This window comes from Nipponia nippon, unplaced genomic scaffold (genome assembly GCF_047370975.1).
Source record: "Nipponia nippon isolate SJK-2023a ecotype South Korea unplaced genomic scaffold, ASM4737097v1 scaffold_5, whole genome shotgun sequence".
NCBI lineage: Eukaryota > Metazoa > Chordata > Aves > Pelecaniformes > Threskiornithidae > Nipponia > Nipponia nippon.
The window spans coordinates 88,269,309-88,288,029 of NW_028262369.1; the positions used below are offsets into that span (position 1 = coordinate 88,269,309).

General features: G+C 42.7%; 1 protein-coding gene across 1 annotated transcript in view; it reads left to right on the forward strand.

The window, feature by feature from the left end:
• Positions 1-18,721, forward strand: part of PDIA5 (protein disulfide isomerase family A member 5) — a 103,987-nt gene that overhangs the window by 71,119 nt on the left and 14,147 nt on the right. The window contains exons 14-15 of the mRNA XM_087733982.1: positions 1,387-1,517; positions 17,927-17,997. Of these exons, the coding sequence (XP_087590108.1) occupies positions 1,387-1,517; positions 17,927-17,997 (202 nt within the window). The remainder of the gene's footprint in view (positions 1-1,386; positions 1,518-17,926; positions 17,998-18,721) is intronic.

The following is an 18,721-nucleotide window of genomic DNA, read 5'->3' on the forward strand; positions in this document are numbered from 1 at the left end:
GGAAGACTGTCTGCAGCCTCAGGTAGTCAGGAACACAGGGAAAACCCAGACAATGTGTCTCCCGCTCTTGACTGCTGGATGTTCTCCCAACTAGAGATGCAATAGAGCAAGATCCTTGTTTGCTGATCAGGTATAAAATTGTCACAGCTGCACTGAAGTTGGTGGAAATAGGGATGCATCTGTGGTCCAGCCTGGAGATAAAAGTACAGCTTGTGTAAGCCTGTCCCAGTGAGTGGTCTAGCTGCAGCCATGTGGGTTTTGGCTCCGGTCCCTCTGTGGTGACTGTAGTCTGTGCTGCCACACTAGGTTGTTACCAGTATTTGAGTAGCTCATTTCAGGTCAGCATGGGTCTGTGTGAGATGAAGTCACACCTCTGACTGTAACTGTAATCGATGATAGCTCATACTGACTGTGTTTGTGTGAAAATTCAGACCAGCTGCCCTAATTCTTTTGCTAACAACTAGCAAATAAGTATCGATGGAAATACGATGAATGTCCACCAAGTGACCTTGAGTTAGGGCTTTAAAAATTGAGTTTTTCTCCACTTGGTTTTTATGTACCTGATACAACTTAAAATGGTGTCGTTCAAAGTGACAGGAAAGTCTGAAAAGCTAATTTATTACCAAGGCGACATACGAAGGTCTTTATACCGTGGCACCATTCTGATGATTTTATATAAGTAATCGCTATTTAAGATACAGCAGGAATGAATTTAATGAGTCTGAGAGAAGTCTGTGAGCTGGTGAATAGCAGAATTTTTGTTAGAGGCGCTCTAGATGTGCGGGATTGCTCTGATCTAGTCAGTATGTGCAGTCATAATTGAAACCTGACATTCCCTTTATCAAGGTAAAATATTCCAGTTCAGTCACCCTCAGTCTTCCAAGTGGAACGATGCTGATTATTGCATCCTGGCTTTAATATCTGAATTCGTGAGAAGGTCATGAAATTCTTTATAGAAGTTTGCATGATAGCGATAAAGAGTACAAAAAAGATGTTTGAATGGAAGATGCTGTTCTATATCGGTTGCCTTTGATTCCACCTGCTTGCTGTTCTTCTCAGTTCATGCCTATGGATGACACAGTGATACAAGAGCAATGTTTTTTCCACCCAGACGTTGGATGCAATGTAGGACATCTTTATTCTGCATTCCTACTCATGTGCCCGAGTATGATCACTTAAATGATATTTTTACTGAGTTCCAGAACTTAACTTGCATCTTTTTTGTTACCTGGCATTGGAAATATCGAGCACACTTTTCTACTGCACAGGCACTCTGAAGGATTGTTCGACCTCAGTTCCCTCACGGTGGTTACGACCAGGATGTGATGCCCCTTTGCCTGCTTCCAGAAACATTTTCAAACGAATCTCATTTCCTTACTTTTCTAGTCCTGAAGCACCACCTCCCCCTGAGCCTGCATGGGAAGAAAAACAGACTAGTGTTATCCACCTTGCTGGAGAAGACTTCAGGGAGTCCTTGAAGAAGAAAAAACACACCCTTGTCATGTTCTATGCACCATGTAAGTAAATACCTCTCTACGTGGATGGGTTTTATAAACCCTACAGTTTATGAAATCCTGAATTAATTCCCTTGCTGTCCCCAGACTTTTAAGGGTGAAGAGCTGATTCTGAATATAACTGCATGGGGCCATCACTGGCACCATCGCTTCTATCTTTATAAATGGAAACAGAACAGTATACAGTGTTTATTTAAAGAGCTATTGCGTTAATGCAGACACCAAAGCAGGCAGGGCTACAAAAACAAAACAGATTTATTTTCCTCTGCTGCATTTTATGGTCCATATAACAAAATGTGATCCTTTATAGTAGCACAATGGACATGGAGAGCCTGACTCATTAGTGTGGCACTTCAGCAGTGAAATCAATATAGGTGTAGGAGGAATCAGTCCCCAGAGGCTGAGAACAAATTTTGATGGAATAAATTTTGTCTGTAATAAATGTACATTTAAATCTCCACTGGGAATACGGGCATAGCTTCCTCCTCCCAGATTGTTTTGCATGCATCACACGCACACTTTCTTTTCGAAGGTCCTGAGAATATTTCTAGAGAAGTTTTGAATCAGGCCCTTTATAAATTAGGTGAATGGGAGGGACCTCTTCGGTTTTCCTGTGTTGTCCCAGAGACAGGCAGACTTAGTACAGGTTCTTAACTTTTGAGGGGTCTGTCAAGGGGAGAAGATAATCCTGGCACTTAATATTAGATAGTATTAACTTGATTTTATAGCACCGTGACTCAGCCCCCCCAGATGCAAGAAAAATTCTTCCCTATCACATGGCCAGCCCTGCAATTAATGGATAACCTTCAGATAAGCAGTTACTAACTTGTTCCCATTAAACTGAAGATATTTTCCAGAAAGGGAGAAAAAGCTCAGGTCCTTAATGTTTAGTCAGGCAGTTCCTTATTTTGCTTTTCTATTAGAGAATTAAACATGAATGCTTTTGGGCTCCCACGAAGCCCTGCTGGACGTGGGATGTGGGAGAAGGGAGGGGTGCAATTCAGAAGGGAGATTTCTGGAAGGTTGTAAAAGAAAGGGGAAGGGGACTTAATCCCTTCTCAACTCCAGTTCCCACCACCTATTGACTAAAAATTGCCCATGTGCCAGGAATTTCTGATTCATGGACCTCAGCTGGTTAAGAGCAAGCTGTAACTTTAAAATCAAACGATTGTATACGAAATGGTAAGATTTACGAGTTCGCTGTCTCTTGAGTTCTCTCTATCTGATGAGTGACTTTCTGTGGAAGAGAGAGATTTATTTCCCTTTTGGTTTTTAGCTGCGCCTTTTTAAGGCACTTAAATTCTTGGTCTTTTTTAAGGCCATGTTTAAAGCAAAGACACTATGTGCAATGAGTATGTAGCTCTCAGGGTTGAAAGCATGAGGCAACTTGCCTGATGGGCTAATTGTGATACCGTTGTTTGCAGGTTGACTTCTGCCCTTACACCAGGAGGGGTGAATAAAGATCAGCCTGGCCCTGTCTGTACGAACGGGCTGTAAAAGCAAGGCTTGCATGATGTAAGACTGTTGGGTCCTTTGAGGCTGCCCTTCAGACATGTTCTTGCACTGTTCTGGATGCAGTGCTGCATGAAACCACCTATGTACAGGACAGAGAGGTGTTAACTGGAACCACTTCTGGCCTCCCCGTGACTCCTAAGACAGTCAGCGTTGCTGTTGTGTTGTCAGTATGTGGGTCATGCACAGTTTCTGATTTGTCAGATTTGTTCTCTCTAAATGTGGAAGTGTCTGTGTGCAAAGCAGAAAGCAGGCACACAAAGGGAGTGCAACGAGCCTGCCCTTTGTTGGATGCAGGGGAAAGTAGAAGATGAATATTTTGAATCTCTGGTTTCTGTGAAATAATCATTAATGCAATAGAACGGTACATATCATTCTATTTTTCAGCTTTTCAGCTTTTCTGCAGTGATAATGTGCCTCCTGCTAAATTTGATAGATTAGCTTTTGTTTACCATTTTCTCAATCTTGAGACCTCTTGGAGCTTACATTGCCAATTAGTCTTAACTTGCTTATTTTAGTGCAGAAGGAACACCGCTAAAATCACCGGGCCCCATTATCTCAAATAATTTTCTTTTTCTATTCAGATCCACATCTTAGGTCAGTGCAGACTCGCAGTATGTTACTCCATTCACTTGTGACTCTATGACAGTATTTGTTACACTTACACATATGCTGAGATATTTTAAGATTGGGGGTGTGTGTATACATGCATATATAAAATATGTTTACGTATAAATATTTATGCTAAGAAATGTATCTCTCATCTGTCATTAGAATTTAAAGCAGAAAGTTAAATATTCTGACCTTTGTAAAGCTTTCAGCTAGAGTGACAAACCTTTAGGCAAAGGCCACGGATATATATCTTACATGCAAATTAAAATGAGATCAGGCTTTTCTATGGCAGCTTCCAGTCCAAATTACTTAATATGTATAGGAGAACCATCAATCTGCTGCTATGCCAATAACTCTGGACTGAGCTGAGCGGTGCTTTAATGGTACTGAACAGTGCTTCACAGTGATTTAGCTCCAGAAGAGAAGACTGCTACATCCACGTGGAAAAGATAGGGAACTCATTACTCCATCACCCTGAGCGTGGGTGAAGCGTAAAGGTTATTCCTGGTGCCTGTGGAATATTTTAAGGACTGAGAATCAGAATCAAAACTCTTGAAATTACTGGAAAAAAAATCCACTCCTATGGACTTGACACCCACAGAGAGTGATGTTCTTGATTTCGCGTTCCCGTTCCTCCCCGGTGGCATCTCTGTGCACTGTAATGATCGATTTGGGGCAGGAGGCAGCAGTAGGGGCAGGTCCCCAATACTGACCGGGGGCAAAAGTGCCAGCTGCAGAAAAGCTAATGCTACTGTGCCAATAACTGCCTTGGACCTGATCTTCATCTGGGTGTCCATTGGGTAGGTCTGTACCCTCTGTGGCCACCACGCCACGCAGGCTCATGGTGCAGGCTGGCACTTGTTGGTGCTTCTCAGGGGTAGCACTTGGAGCAGGCTGCTGGCATCTGTGCTGCACAGCACCTGGCCCGGCTCTTTTCTGGAGCCTTGTGGGGCTCTTGTGGTCCTAAGATGTAATTGTCATCCCACTCCCTTTTCTCTGAGTTCAAAATGCCTAAAATAAGAGGAGGACGATACAGTCTGCTGAAGTGAAGCATGATGCCACAGGTGTGTGTCGTGTCCTGGGACTGCCATGAGGGGTTTGAGGAGCATTTGAAAGCAGTAGGCTTATTGCACCAGCATTTGAGAGGTGTTTTTGGGAGGGTTTATGGGATCTGTGTCTGTATTGTCTCCATAGACCAGTCCTTGGATTACTGGATACCATCAACTACTCCAGGCTTCCTTTTGTAACTGCTTGCCTTCGTCCAGAAATGGGGAGAGGAGACAACTAGTCTGAGTATGGTTTGGTGTACACACATAGCCTGGCATGTGGATGATCAGGATTTGAGGTGCTGTGGACTGAATCGGGAAGTGAGCCAAATGGACAAGAATAGATCCAGCCTAGTCCAGTTAGACTGCAGTGCTTAACTAGCTATGGCCAGAAGTACAGTAGCTGCATGTCTGTGGTCTATGTCCAGAGCTTGTTTCAAGACTCGCAGCATTAAATGCCTAGCATCCTGGGCTGACCAGTTTGCATCACTGGCTCTTCTGGGATCAATGCACTGACTTTTCTTTCTTCTTTCTCTTATGTCCTCACTGTTTGTTCATATAGCTTATCTGAAGGTGGTTTATCTGCATTTTTACTTTGATGTGCTCTCTCCACTCCATTATCTCAGATAATTGAGATTTGACTTTGCCAATGCATTAAATTTCAACCTCCTCCTACTATAGCACTGGAAACTGTGCAAAATAGCAGCAATTGGTTGTGATTAGTTGTCAGAATCACAAAGGGCAACAAAGTTCCAGTAAATAACATGTCTTCTCAGTTGGAGATGTTTTTGCTGCATTACTCAAACTGAATTAAGGAAAAAAAATGTGATTGAAGCTAGGTGAACATTTTTTTCAATGAAATAGGGAGATGCAGATAGTTCTTCAGGAGTGTGCTGTGTTTTTAACCCAAACTTCGGTCTGGAGAAACCCTTGGAGCCCTACATGGGATTTCTTGTTGAGCCAATGCAAAGACCCATACCAAATTAATGACCATCACATTCTCTAACTAAAACTCACATGGTTCCCTCTTCTGCCTTGTCCATCGCTGGTATTTAATATGTCTTTTTGATGTCATAATTTGGTGATGTGACTGTCAAGTTTTAGCTTTTTAGGTGATGCTCCCTCAAACTTACGCTAGGTCTTTTCTGCTCTTGTAGAAACAATTCAGGGCTGGGGACACAGACTCCATAGATGAGCATCCTCGACTGCATTAGGCAGAGCATCATCAGCAGGTCAAGGGAGCTGATCCTTCCCCTCTACTCAGCACTGGTGAGACACAACTGGATGGCTGTGTCCAGTTCTGGGCTCCCCAGTACAGAAAGGACATTGACGTGCTGGAGTGAATCCAGTGATGGGCCATGATGGTGATTAAGGGTCTGGAGCATCTGACATAGGAGGAGATGCTGAGAGAGCTGGGACTGTTCAGCCTGGAGAAGAGGAGGCTCAGGAGGGTCTTATCACCATGCATAAGTGCCTAATGTGGGGGGTAAAGAAGACAGAGCCAGACTCTTCTCCGCAGTGCCCAAAACAAGAGCACAAGTAGAAACGCAGGAAATTTTGCTTAAACATAAGAGGAAGTGGGTTTTTTGGGGTTTTTTTTTGGTTTTTTGTTTTTTTTTTTTTTACAGTGGGGGTGGTTGAACACCAGAACAGGTTGACCAGAGAGGGTGTGGAGTCTCCATCCTTGGAGATATTCAAAGCCCAACTGGACACAGTGCTGGGCAACCTGCTCTAGTTCACCCTGTTTTGACTAGGGGAGTTGGACTAGATGATCTCCAGAAATGCCTTCCAACCACAGCAATGCTGTTTCTAGGATTAGTAACGCTGGAGTTTGAAATACACAGTGTTTTTTTGGTTTGGTTTGGTTTGGTTTTGTTGGTTTGTTTTTTTTTTTTTTTTTACCCTTCCCATCGAGTTCTGATTTTCTCTAAATAGGAAAGGCTTAATAACACACCCCATACTAATTCTTCCACAGAAACAGAAGCTGTCCACTTGTGGCTCATAAGAATGAGAGACCAACACATGAAAACACATTCGTATCATTTTTTGGTCGAGATTGCTACCTCCAAAGAGACTACAAATGAATCAACTGTGTCAGAAACAGGAATTATATATAATAGACCAGTCATTAACAGGTCCAAATGACAGGGGGGCAGGGCACTTATTTTTTTAGATCAGTCACTTTTAGTGGAATGGCTCGGCACTGAGCAAATTCAATGAGTTCCTAGTTTTGTAAAACCACAATGTAATAAGCGTTCTTAAAAAAATACAGACTTTCAGCAGCAATGGGAAATAATAGGGGGAAAATGCTCCCTTTCAATGGTTCGTAAGGGTGGCAGTTGCCAATGTTATTAACTTGCCAAATGGCCTCAATTTGCGGGACACAACAGGGTTCGCAGAATGGGTATTTTTAATAAATACTTTGCTGGGAGCTGATTTCCGGTTCTCTGTTCAGCAGTGAAACTTTCACTTCACTGGAAATTATTTTTGTCAGCTGGAAAAGGTTATTTTCTGGTGAAGGCTGACCCACAGGGGTTACCCAAAGAACACCCAGAAATAAATCATACTGAGGATAATTTTAATGAGGTATTTTTGTATTGAGTAAGTGGCTACACTGTGACCCGAGGATGTGCAATTAAGACATATCAGCCTCCTTGGCTCTTCACTTAAATTTTTGTAGGGTTTTTCTTTCAGGGCTGGAAGAAGTGAATGAGAGTGCTTAATCTGTGTTGCACCTGATAAAATCACAGAAGACTTTGGGATGGTGTTTGAGCCATTAAAAGGCTGTGTGTTGTTCTAAGCTGTTAGTGGGAGATGGTACCTGAGTATTGTTCCAATGCAAAACAAAGAGAGTTCTTGGGCTTCCAGGTCAAGCAGGAATCTTGACATCATCGCTGTCTGATGGGTCATCTCCTGGCCATCCGTAAGAAGTAAGAAAGAAATCAGGTAGGGATTTCATCAGCAGTAAGAAATTAGATAGGGATCACGATTTTTCAGTTCTGACTAAATCAGTCCTACCCATCCCTATGTGTTTCATCAGCAGTGCATAAAATGCTGAGAGCTAAAGCAAACTTGCATTAATTTTACCCGCAGGCTTTGTTCAAAATATTAATCATTCTGTATCTTGGTATGCTCCTTCTCTGTCTTTTCACAATAAAACCCGCCCAGTTTCTTCTATCCAAGTTATGCATCAAGGAACATACAACGACAGAAAAGCACTTAGCTGAGATTCCTTGCCAGAGTGGGTTGCACTGTGTGCAGAATGGGTGCAGACGGTGTTTTGGCTATTAATGCTAACAGCCAGCCGGGCCAGCATGCTCCTCCAGCCCTGCTGGCTTGCTTGTGGGACCCGAGCTGTCATCAAAAAGCTGTTCTTAAGAAAGTGGTAATGTTTCCTTTTCATCCCTCCCATTTTTTGAAGTAAGCTGGGACAAAGCTGGTTGCACTGTATCTCAGCGTTTGCACAGGAGGGTTTGGTGAGATAATGCTGTGTTCTGGCTAAGCCGGACTGCTGTAACACAGCAATTTTGACTGACCGTGAGGTTTCAGCCAGTGGCTGCTGGGCCTGAGATGACCAGCCTGGGTCTCAGTGCTGAGCAGACCTGTGTGGCATAGTTCTGTATGAAGGATGCACGGAGGGGGCTGAAATACTCAGCAGTTGAGTTAATGGGTCCAGATGCACCAAGCAAAGGAGCAGCACAGACGAATTCAGTGTCCCATGATGGCCTCGGATTGGCTCCCACCAAGAGGTTTTCCCGTCGCTGGCAAGCACATCTTGTTAAGTTTTCATTAGGAGGCTGTATCAAAGAGCCTGAACAAAATGTGCATGTTTGTAAATTAAGCTTAAGCTATCAAAAAATTATTAAAAACATGCTGAACAGAAAGAATCCGGTTCAAGGCAAAAACCCTTGCAGGAAGGATTTTCTGGTTGTTGACTGAGGCAGAAGTGAGGTCTGGACCCTCTGATAATGAGGCTTTAAATCCTGCGTGGGCTGGCACTGCAGAATTTTGATATGTTAGCTCTGCCGCTAACTGGTTCTCTCCTGCATTAGTGGTGCTCTTGCTACAGGCTCGCATTAGTGAGGTGCATTCCTGACGGTGTAAACGGTGCCGATGCCACAGAGCCCATTAACAGCCTGGTTTTGATAAAGGATGGATTTATAGAGTGGTCTCTGCAATCAGGCTGGCAGAACTGCTCTTAGCCCCGGTATTTTTGTCGAGGATATTAATTAGCGCCAAGAGAACAGTTTTAACTGCTCTCAACTCAGAAGTTGAAGCACTTCACAGGACTGCGCGTAGTGACGACTGAAGTGCTCAGAGGTGGCCGTCGTGGAGCTGTGGCATTAAATTAAATTTGTCGGGGTGATCCAGCTCCTCTTGTTTTGTAAAACAGCATTCATGCTTTAAATCTGTCGTAACCCTAAAATGTTACTGCTGCTTGAATTGGTGTGAAGAATATTACCTGTATGTAAACAGCTCAGGCTTGTGAGAAGGGGAAGAGGAGGGAAGTGCATACCCTTGCCCCATGAAATTCTCTCCTCGCAGACACACAGCTGGGTTGGTGCAATGCCACGTAGTCTGCATGGGGTACGTTAGGAGACATTCAACTATGAATATGCTACCCACCCTTCTGCACTGTCATCAAACCCATTTCCAATAAGACAGATGCTTTTTCTGGTGATGCAACATGATCATAACAGGGGCTGCTTTTGAGCCTCACTTAACACAGGTGTAACTCAACGGTGCCCAGCCCTCTGCCAGACCTCTGCTGACTCAGAGTAGTTTATCTTCTGATTACCAGTTGCATCCACTGGCATGTTAGATAGCAAAATGATTTTGTTTGCTCTTTAACTATGTTTGCAGTTAACCAAGGCAGATGCTGACTTGGTTAACTGATGTTACAAGCTTCGTTTGTGCCATGCGGGCCAGGGGCACAGTTTATCTGGAAACAGGTCTGCTGGAACTGACACTGAAGTTTTGTTCTGGATGTAACTATTGCTCTTTAACCCTTTCTGTCCAGAGGTGGCTTGCTGTACAGCTTTCCATCTTAAAGGATTGCTTGTTGCCAAATGCCAAGTGCTGTCATGTCATTTGTAATTCACTGCAGTCGGTCATATCCTTGCCTTTTGTAGTGGATAAAACAGTCCAGGAGTTTTGTGCTGAGTCTTTCTCCTCTTCTCACCTTTGCAGTTTGGCCTGTTCTGATGACTTTGTTGCTGCTATTGCAATTGTTCACATCTAAAGCTGTGGTTTCCAACAATTTGGTTTTTGTATCCCTCATCTCTGTATATCCATAAAGTGCTACAAAACAAGAGTTCAGATAGCTTGGAAAAATGCACAACAAAACCCACCAGCAGGCTGTGAAATTGGTAGTAGGTTGCCTGTTGTTAAGAGTAGCAAGGCAAGCCCTGGCTGACCTGGTGCTTAACTGAAAACCTCATGACCTTTTTCAAATCAAAGGACAAATCCCCCTCCTCTCAATTACTAATATCTCGTGTCTTGGAAATATGATTAAGCTATGTGTCAGGTCATGTCATAAAATGAGCTTTGGTTCCAGATATTCAATTAAAAGGCCCTCCAATTCTCTACTGGTAGAACAAAAGTGAATTAACCTTTCAGTAACATCTCCAAATGCCTTTCTCAAATCTGCCTGTGGATTCAGTAACTTCTGTAGCTACATGAATTGTGTTGGTTTAAGCAGTATAGCCATTTTCAGCTCTTATCTGTGCAATTACTGTCTGTGGCCTGTCTTTTCTTGATTGACCAAGTAATATTCTTGTTTTAATTCTAGTTAATCACTTGGAGCTCTTGAAGTGGAAACAGGCTTTGCTTTACTCTGCGGTCTACAAGCTCCCGGGTTTGCTTTGATAGCTTTGCAATGTGCTGCTTTCACTTGCTTAGAATTGCAGTTATTTAAAAACCAATAACGGAGGGCAGTATCTACCCCTGTTATTTAGACGGTGATGATTTCAAGCAGAGATGGGGAATTGGAAAGTCATTCCCTGCTCTGCACTTTGCACACCGAGGGCTCCATCCTGCCACGTGCTGAGCCCTCAGGGGTTTTTTTGCAGTTGGATGAATGGAGTCAGCACCTTGCAGCCCTGCTCCCCACCAAGCAGGATTGTGAACCCTGAGAGTCACTTAACCTCTTCCTGACTTCATTTAACCTTGGCTGTAATGACAGAGGGGGATAATCACCTCTGTCTCTCTTAGGGGCAATCTGAAGCCTAATTAATTGATACTAGTTAAAGCATTTGAGATCACCCGTTGAGAGGTACTAAAGGAAGCTGGGGGCTGACGGGGGGGGGGGGGGGCGGGGGGGGGCGGGGAGCAGAGCCCTTCCTCATGCTGAGGATAGAGCACAGACAGCACAAATGCCACAGTCTCACAAATCACTGGGCTTTCAAATCTCCTCTAAGGAGTTGGCCAGGACTTTGCTATGAAAATACTGACAGTTTAAGTTAGTATATTTGATATGGAAACAGTCTGCAGCATTAAAACGTATGTATGTTTAAACTATCTTTCTGAAAAATCTCATGTAAAATATATGCACACTGCTTTGTTACTTGACTTACCAGATTTTATTATGCACACATGGAAAAAACATGGGTGGGGTTATACATCATTATGTATTAATGGTGGACAAAAAGTACAAGGTAGTGCTTTCTGAAGTCGAAATGCCTGATCTGCCCTGGTGTAGAGCCATTTCAGTTGGCATGCTCAGGTTAGGGTCAGCAGGGGCTGTCGCCCTCGCCTGACCTGTGGGGCAGTGCTGGCATGCTGCAGCTCCCGGACGCTCAGGAGATGGTGATAGAAGGACAGCAAAACCGTATCACCTCTGCAGCAGTTTCAGCTGAGCGATGTGAGTCAAGGACAGGCTGCAGTCTGATCAGGTGGAGAAGTACTGTGTGAAAGCATCTTTTTTAGAAAACCATTTCCTTTCAGACTAAAAATCACTGGTGATGGGGAATATGAATTTCCTATCTGAATTTGAGTGGCTTCAGCACGTACCCAACTCTGGAGGTTACTTAGCCTTTGGCACCCAGCTTGAATAGCTTGTTATAATGGAAACTAGACTGACTTTTCTCAATTTCTATCACTTCTTAATCTTTGGATTTAAGCTATTGACTTTGCCATGAAACGCGCCTTCCAGTCCTGGTATTTTTCTTATGGGTCTTCTGAGCCCCTCCAGTTTGAACTCGTTCCTGATTGTGGACCCAGAACTGCAAACAGCATTTTGGAGGTGCCAGGCATAGAGGCCCTCTCCATACCTACATAATATTTATATATTCAGTGAAGTTCCTTTTGACAACTCCATAATTTTCGTTCAAAGCTATCTTGCTAGTATTGTTCGGATTTCTTTTGCTTCTAATACATTTAAAGCACCTTATATACTTAAAACATCATTATTACCTCTGCTGACTGTAGATACTGCTTTGATGTCCATTTGCTTCCTTTATCTATTTTGTACAAATTGTTAGCTTTTGATTTACTTTCACTAAAAACAGCTTCACCTTTCTTCTATGTGCTATGCTAATACAGCTTCCAGTCTTCTAAGGAAACTGAATTAACCTTGTCCTGTTCAGCTGTAGAGAGGTTATATCACTGGGCTTTGTAGTTTCAAATTAAACAAAGCATGAAGTAACTTAAAGGATGTTTTTCATATTTAAGCAAGTAGAAACGTGTGTTTTTTGGAATGAGAACTTGATTCCCTTAGGCAATTCTGAACATTTCACACAATTTTATTTTAAATGTAATAAGGTGAGTATTGTCCAACCGGGTGCATCCGTTTCATGCACTACTCTGGAGACATCTTTATAATTGCCATCTGCTCCCAATACTGTTGTACATTGAAGTTTTAAGAATCTCTAAGTTTTTCTTTTGACTTGTTATCATCTCTAAACAGTTCACTTGGTTAAAAAAAGTAACCCTGTCCAATGAAAAATTCTGCATTTGAATGTAATAAAGATATGTAGGTTATTCACTGGATTGTTCCATTGCTTTGAAATCCTCTTTGCATCCCTTCTGCATCCCATGGGACCCTGCAATTATGGGAAATGTTTACCCTTCTGAATACAGGATATTATTTCTGTGGATTTATTGAATTGCTACCACAACGTATGCTTGATTACTCTTATGTTTGGGGCAATTACTCTTACGCTTGGTTTTTAATATCAGATTTTCATCTTTCTTACCTTACCTGACAAATGGGTTTATATTGTTTTTTCCTCAGTCTGCTTTTTGTTTAAAAAAAAAAAAAAAAAAGATTGCAAGGTGAAGTTTTTCTATTTCCCTGTGTGATATCTTTGTTTTACATCATGTATACAAACGTTTTGTGGCATCATGTTAGAAACCACATCCAGCTCAGCTCTGCAGTTCTTTATTCCTTCAGAGTCCTCAAACCAGTGTTTCTGTGAGGATGAAGCCAGCTTCTGTGCTGGCCTCTCCAACACCTTTCTGTGCCCAAACCAACACTGGCTCATTGGTTCTTTCCTCAAAGACACCCGAGAAGATGCTGAACCGTGCGGTTGTTCCTGCTATCAGTAAATTCAGTCCATGGAAAATAAGCTGGGCTGTATATTTTCCATCACTTCATGTCCCAAAAGACCCACTAGCTTTCCTTTAAATGCCTCTCTAATTAGAGGAGATTTAATCTGTATCCCTCTCCCCCTCAGTGATAATGGGTCGGAATGAAGCCTGCTTGCTTGCTTACTTGATTTCCCTTGTCTGCTGTTCAACAGCCATTCCTCTTTAATTTTTACCCACAGAAACCATGTTTTTCACATACTGGATCAGTCAAGAACTACTTGGTTTTCAAGGTGAGGAATCTGACGGTGCCCACCATGACTGTACTGCAAGTGTGCCTTCCCAGCCCTTACCAACTTTATGGCATGAATGGTGGAAAAAAACCCTGTAGAAAACACTGTGTTCATATAAAATTTTAAATTTGTAATGCGAAGGCAAGGGGAACTTAGAACCCCTCTATTGCAGGTGTTCTTGTATGGATCCATGGACCTGTGGTTTAAGCAGGCAGCCCTCATCCCCTGGCAGGCTTCAGCGGTCTGGCAGAGCAGATACCGCCACAGGCTGCATGGGGGGGCCTCCAGAGTGCAAAATTTTGAGCACAGAGAGGTGAGAACGGCTGGCCAGAGCTGTAATAAAGCTGTATCGTTTGATGGTTGGTAACGGAGAATGGCCTTAACACATGCTACCGCGTGTGCATTAGATGTCAAGCTCTCTTGCTTCCCTGCCAGGTGATGCACGTGTGTTTCTGCATTAGGAAACGAAGTTAGCTCGAGATTTGCAGAAGTGATTAGAGGCTTTGAGCGCCAGTGCTGGGATCCTGTGGAAAGGCTGGATGTTCCAGGAGCAGATTTCTTTCAGATTTCTCAAGTCAGGCACAGGAAATTACTGTTCAGTTCACATCTGCTGTTAACCCTGTTGAGATCAATTTGACAATGATGTAAAAACGAAGAAAGAAAATCGATAAAGCAAAGCCCTGCACCTATGCTAGAAGGCTCTGTTCCCAGAAGTGCTATTTCCAATGCTGCTCAATTGAAAGTCCACCTCTTGGCCTTGTAGGAAGCCTGTGCACCTACCACAGCACCCAAATTATTCAACTAAAGGGAAAAGGAATGAATCTCCCCACTTCTTTAGTCCATAGTGACTTACTGTCCTATAAGTACTACTGAGAAGGGGCAGGACCTTTTGATTCTTGACACCTTACCCACACCTTCAAATGCCACCAGTTTAATCTTTCCATTGCAGCCCATCTGGAAAATCCTTTGTAAGGAGCCTGCACACTTCCTATCCTCATGTACAGTGCTCAGTACATTTCCTTTCTTTGCACTTTCAAATCTGGAAGATAGCGTTAACACTTAAAATAAACGTGTGAAGAGGGAATGGGGAGAACAAGTTTTCCGTCTGTCAAAATGAAGACATCAACCTCTGTTTTTATTTTTTTTGGCATGTGTGCTTTAAATAGAATGATAGGGTTGGGTGACTTCCAAGTGTTTGCTGCATTTGGCAATCCTTCTAAGTTGTAACAGATGAAGTTCTGCTCTTCCATATGATGTGCTCCTTCCCCCTTTTTCGGTAACTCCTTGAAACTCCTTGGGAATTCAGCGTAGCATTCACATCTGTTCCGTGGATGGATGTCCAAGGCTAACAAAATGCCTACTGGACTTGGAGTCAGCTCTGCCAAAAGCCATATGGTTGTGTTTTAGTTTTGCAAGCACAGTGCAGTAAAGAAAGGAGGTTGGGCCAAGAGAGGAGTGAGGGGAGGAGGGATGGAGCTTCAGATCAGTAAGTGAAGGTAACTTCTTGTCATTTGCCATTAGAGAGGGAAGATGAGAAGATCACAGAGAAGAGGAAATAAACACTGTGAGCAGAGGTTCCTTTATCAGTTGTTTTGAAATACATGATGCTCCTCTCCTCTGTGTGGTGTTGTTGACCACAACCTCAAACCATGTTTGGTTTTGCCTGCCTTTTCCAAAATGCCATAACAGTTTAGATAATCGTATGCTTCCTTTTGGCCTTACAAGATGTGTGTCTTTGCTGAGAACCACACTCAAAGCCCTTCTCAATGCCACCTATTGAACACCGTGCAGCAGCATGTGCAGTGGTGACTTGCTAGGGTGGAAGGGACATTGAGCAGCTGCTGATGCTTCTCTGAGCAGTCACCAGCTAAATGGCCACTCAGGCTGTTTTCCTGCCATCTGTTGGCCCATGTAAAATGGCAGCTTGCATTTTTAATAGCCAGTGCACTTTTCTGTGTCTGAAGGAGTATGCTTCTTATTTGTTGAATCATGTTTTGGTTTTCTTGAAGCGTGGCTCACGGAGAGCTCTTACCTGCTGCAGCTTTAGTGGAGGCTTAGAAAGAGGCTTTACCAAATGGAGGCTTTACTGCCCTCTGCAGATCCAGCACCCACGAGGTGGGAAACACATCGACTGATGTATCATAAGGTGTTAGAGGGGAATGAGAAGACGTGAAGTCTCGTGTTTCTCTTGAAGTATGTTTTATTGAGGCTTTGAAAGTTGCTGTTTGGTGAAATCTAAATTTCAAGATCATAAGCAGAAAGGGGAATGTGAGAGGTTTAAGTTTTTAGAAGCCTTTATGTTTTAGTGTAACAGTTGCAAGTGCTTTCCAGTAAACTGCAGCATGTAAGCATGTAGACTAGAACAAGTATTCTTGTTTTAGGGGTGCCTGATTTTTCTTGTTTTTTGGTCTCTGAAATTCTTTTTAGATGTTGTCACCAGATCTGATTTATTCGTGTAGAGCAGTGTTAACAAGTCAACCGAGGCAGTCACCCCACAGTACAGGAAATTATCCAAGATGTGTCAAGAATCAGGCTTGACCCAAGGGCTTTTCAGTATCAGGCAAATAGGATAGGCAAGTGGTGAGAGAGAAACTGGGTCACCGAAGTGGGCTGATGGACACGGGAGCAGCCTGGAACCCTAGCCTCCTCCACCTCCTCCTCCTCCTTTTCTTTCTTGACCATTTTCTCCCAGGCAGATGCCAAATGACTCAACAAAGTGAATAGTTTGCAAGTGGCAGAGGACCTGCACTATCTCCCACTGAAACACAGCTGCCATCAGGATAAGACTGCCATTATGCTGCTTAAAGAGTTTGAAGCCATTAAGATGGATTTGCAGAAGTGCCTCAGTTTCCCAGGAAACGTCCCTTTGACTTTTCAGTATTCTTAGTTACTGCATAGACTCAGTGTATTTATACAAGTGTGTCATTGCAGTGCTTTCAAAATCCTATTCTGAAGAAAAAAATACTCTAAAATTCAAAGCAGTGCATGTAAGCAATGAAATTGCATTTTGGTGAAGATGAAAGGAGTGTGCAGCCTTTCCTTTGTGGAAAGGGGTGTGCACTGTTTGTGCACAGATATTGTTTTTCTTGTTGGTTAAAAGAGTGAGCGCAGTTTATGAGAGGGTGGCTGCAAGCCTCCTAAGAAGGCATTCGTTCAGTACTGACTTAAAAGTAACACAGCCACTTGTTCATAATTGTAAAATACTGGTAAACAACAGTAGCATAAGCTGTAATTGAAGCTTGTGAGCAACTCGTATGTGCTCTGTTCTGTTCTATCCAGAAATAATAGCTGGATGAACTCTTGCCTTTGCTAGCGTTATACAGGCTTAGACAGAAGTATGTCCTTTCCTTTTTTGCCTGCATCTAAGCAAAAAATAGTGTCCTGAATCTTTGCTTGGGAACAACCTCTTTATGCTGTGTTTGAAAAAAGTAATTTGTTACACATATGCAGGTACTTTCCTTTTCAAAGCCTTACTTAGTATTGATATTTTGAGAGTAGTTGAGATCAGTCGTAGACAATAAACATTGATTCTGAATTAAGAGCACTCATATCTGGATCTTGAATCGAGAGAGCAGTTCTTGTTCCCCTTCTGTGGCTTCTTCTGAAATGTTTGAGTAAATTTAGTGTATATTTAAGCAAGGGATGAACTGGCCTTTTGTTCAATGCTGTGGTGGTACAAACAAGTATCAGCCCATCTCCCACCCAAAGCTATGGGGTTCTTGTGTGCTGTGTCTGTAAAACTCTTCTGGGGCTGCCTGTTTGTGGTGAACAGGAGGAAGGTCTCCAGGAAGGCCAGGAGCAGTCGTCCTAACCTGGGTCTGGACCTCTGCTCTCCATAAATGAAAGATGTGTAGCCCATTAGACTTGCTTTTCTTCTCCGTTGTGTTCCCGATGGCTTGGCTCTAACACAGACAATTCCCAAACACTTCTAAATGCTCCTGGTGACTTTCTTTCCAACTTCCAGCCTCCTCCTGTCCACAACTGTGCTGTTTTTATTCCCATGTCCAAATGTAGCTGGTATCTGTGGCAACAGCAGTAATAACCTACATGGTAATACCCACGAGGAGGTACAGCAACAGGGAAACAGTTTGTCCGTTTGTGGCTAGCGATCTTAAAATGCTCTTAAGGGACTGGCAATAGAGAAAAGCCCCCTGCACCGTGGTCCCTGTATGGGATGTTGTGTAACTGTAAGTATACACTTAAACTGCTTCAAGTCAGAGGGATTTTAAATGTGTGCTTAAGTTCATGCAGCTGACACATGGTTTACAGATGCCTTGTCCCACTCTTCCCAGAACTGGAAAACTCTTCTCTAGAATTATTTTGAATACAAATTTTCCACGAATTCACCTTGTGTCTTGAGTTTGCCCCAGTATCTTATTTACAACTAATGTTTATGCTGTTTTTTTCTTCCTGTGTCAAACAGGGTGTCCCCACTGTAAAAATGCCATTCCGCATTTTACAACTGCTGCTGAAGTCTTTAAAGAAGATCGAAAGGTAACTTGCTGTTAACTATTTCTGAGATATTTAAGAATGTTTTCTACCATTTGTACTTTATAGGCTTTGCTTATTGATAAGGTGGTAGGCTTGTAGCTAAAATTGCTGTTACACTAATAGAAATGTATCTGGTTCTTAGGGATTGTATCTTTTTTGGTTAAACTGAGTTACACTTTTAACCTATTCTGTTTTCCTTAATTTGTTGTCTTTTCTGTTTAATTCTTTGTGTAAGAGTTCTTTTCTACGAAGCGAAACACATTCTTTCTCATTAAAAGAGTAATAAAAGATAATTTACATCATCTCCATTCCCCTTCAACTTTTGTCAGCCGTTGGGATGCATGTGGAGAAACCACAAGTTGTGTGACAGTCCTGAAGACATCAATCATATAAGTAATCTTTGATTGCATAGGATAAATATATTTCTGTAAGTGGGATGACTTGAGTCCAGGATGTCGGGCCCTTCCAGGACCCTCGTACTTCTGCCCTGAAAATAAATCTGATGGCTGAAGCACACCAGTTAATTTCTTTGCATCAGCTGAACCATTTTGACTGAGTGTGTGCATATCTGGGATTCAAAAAAAGCACCTGAGCCACTGAATTTAACCAGATAACTAGCTAGAAACCTGCTTATTATCTTTGAGTGAACTGTATTTCATTCTGATCTCCGATTTTGTTCCAACTTCACGATTGCTTTGTGTTTAGGTGTGGCATGGAAAAGATTTGG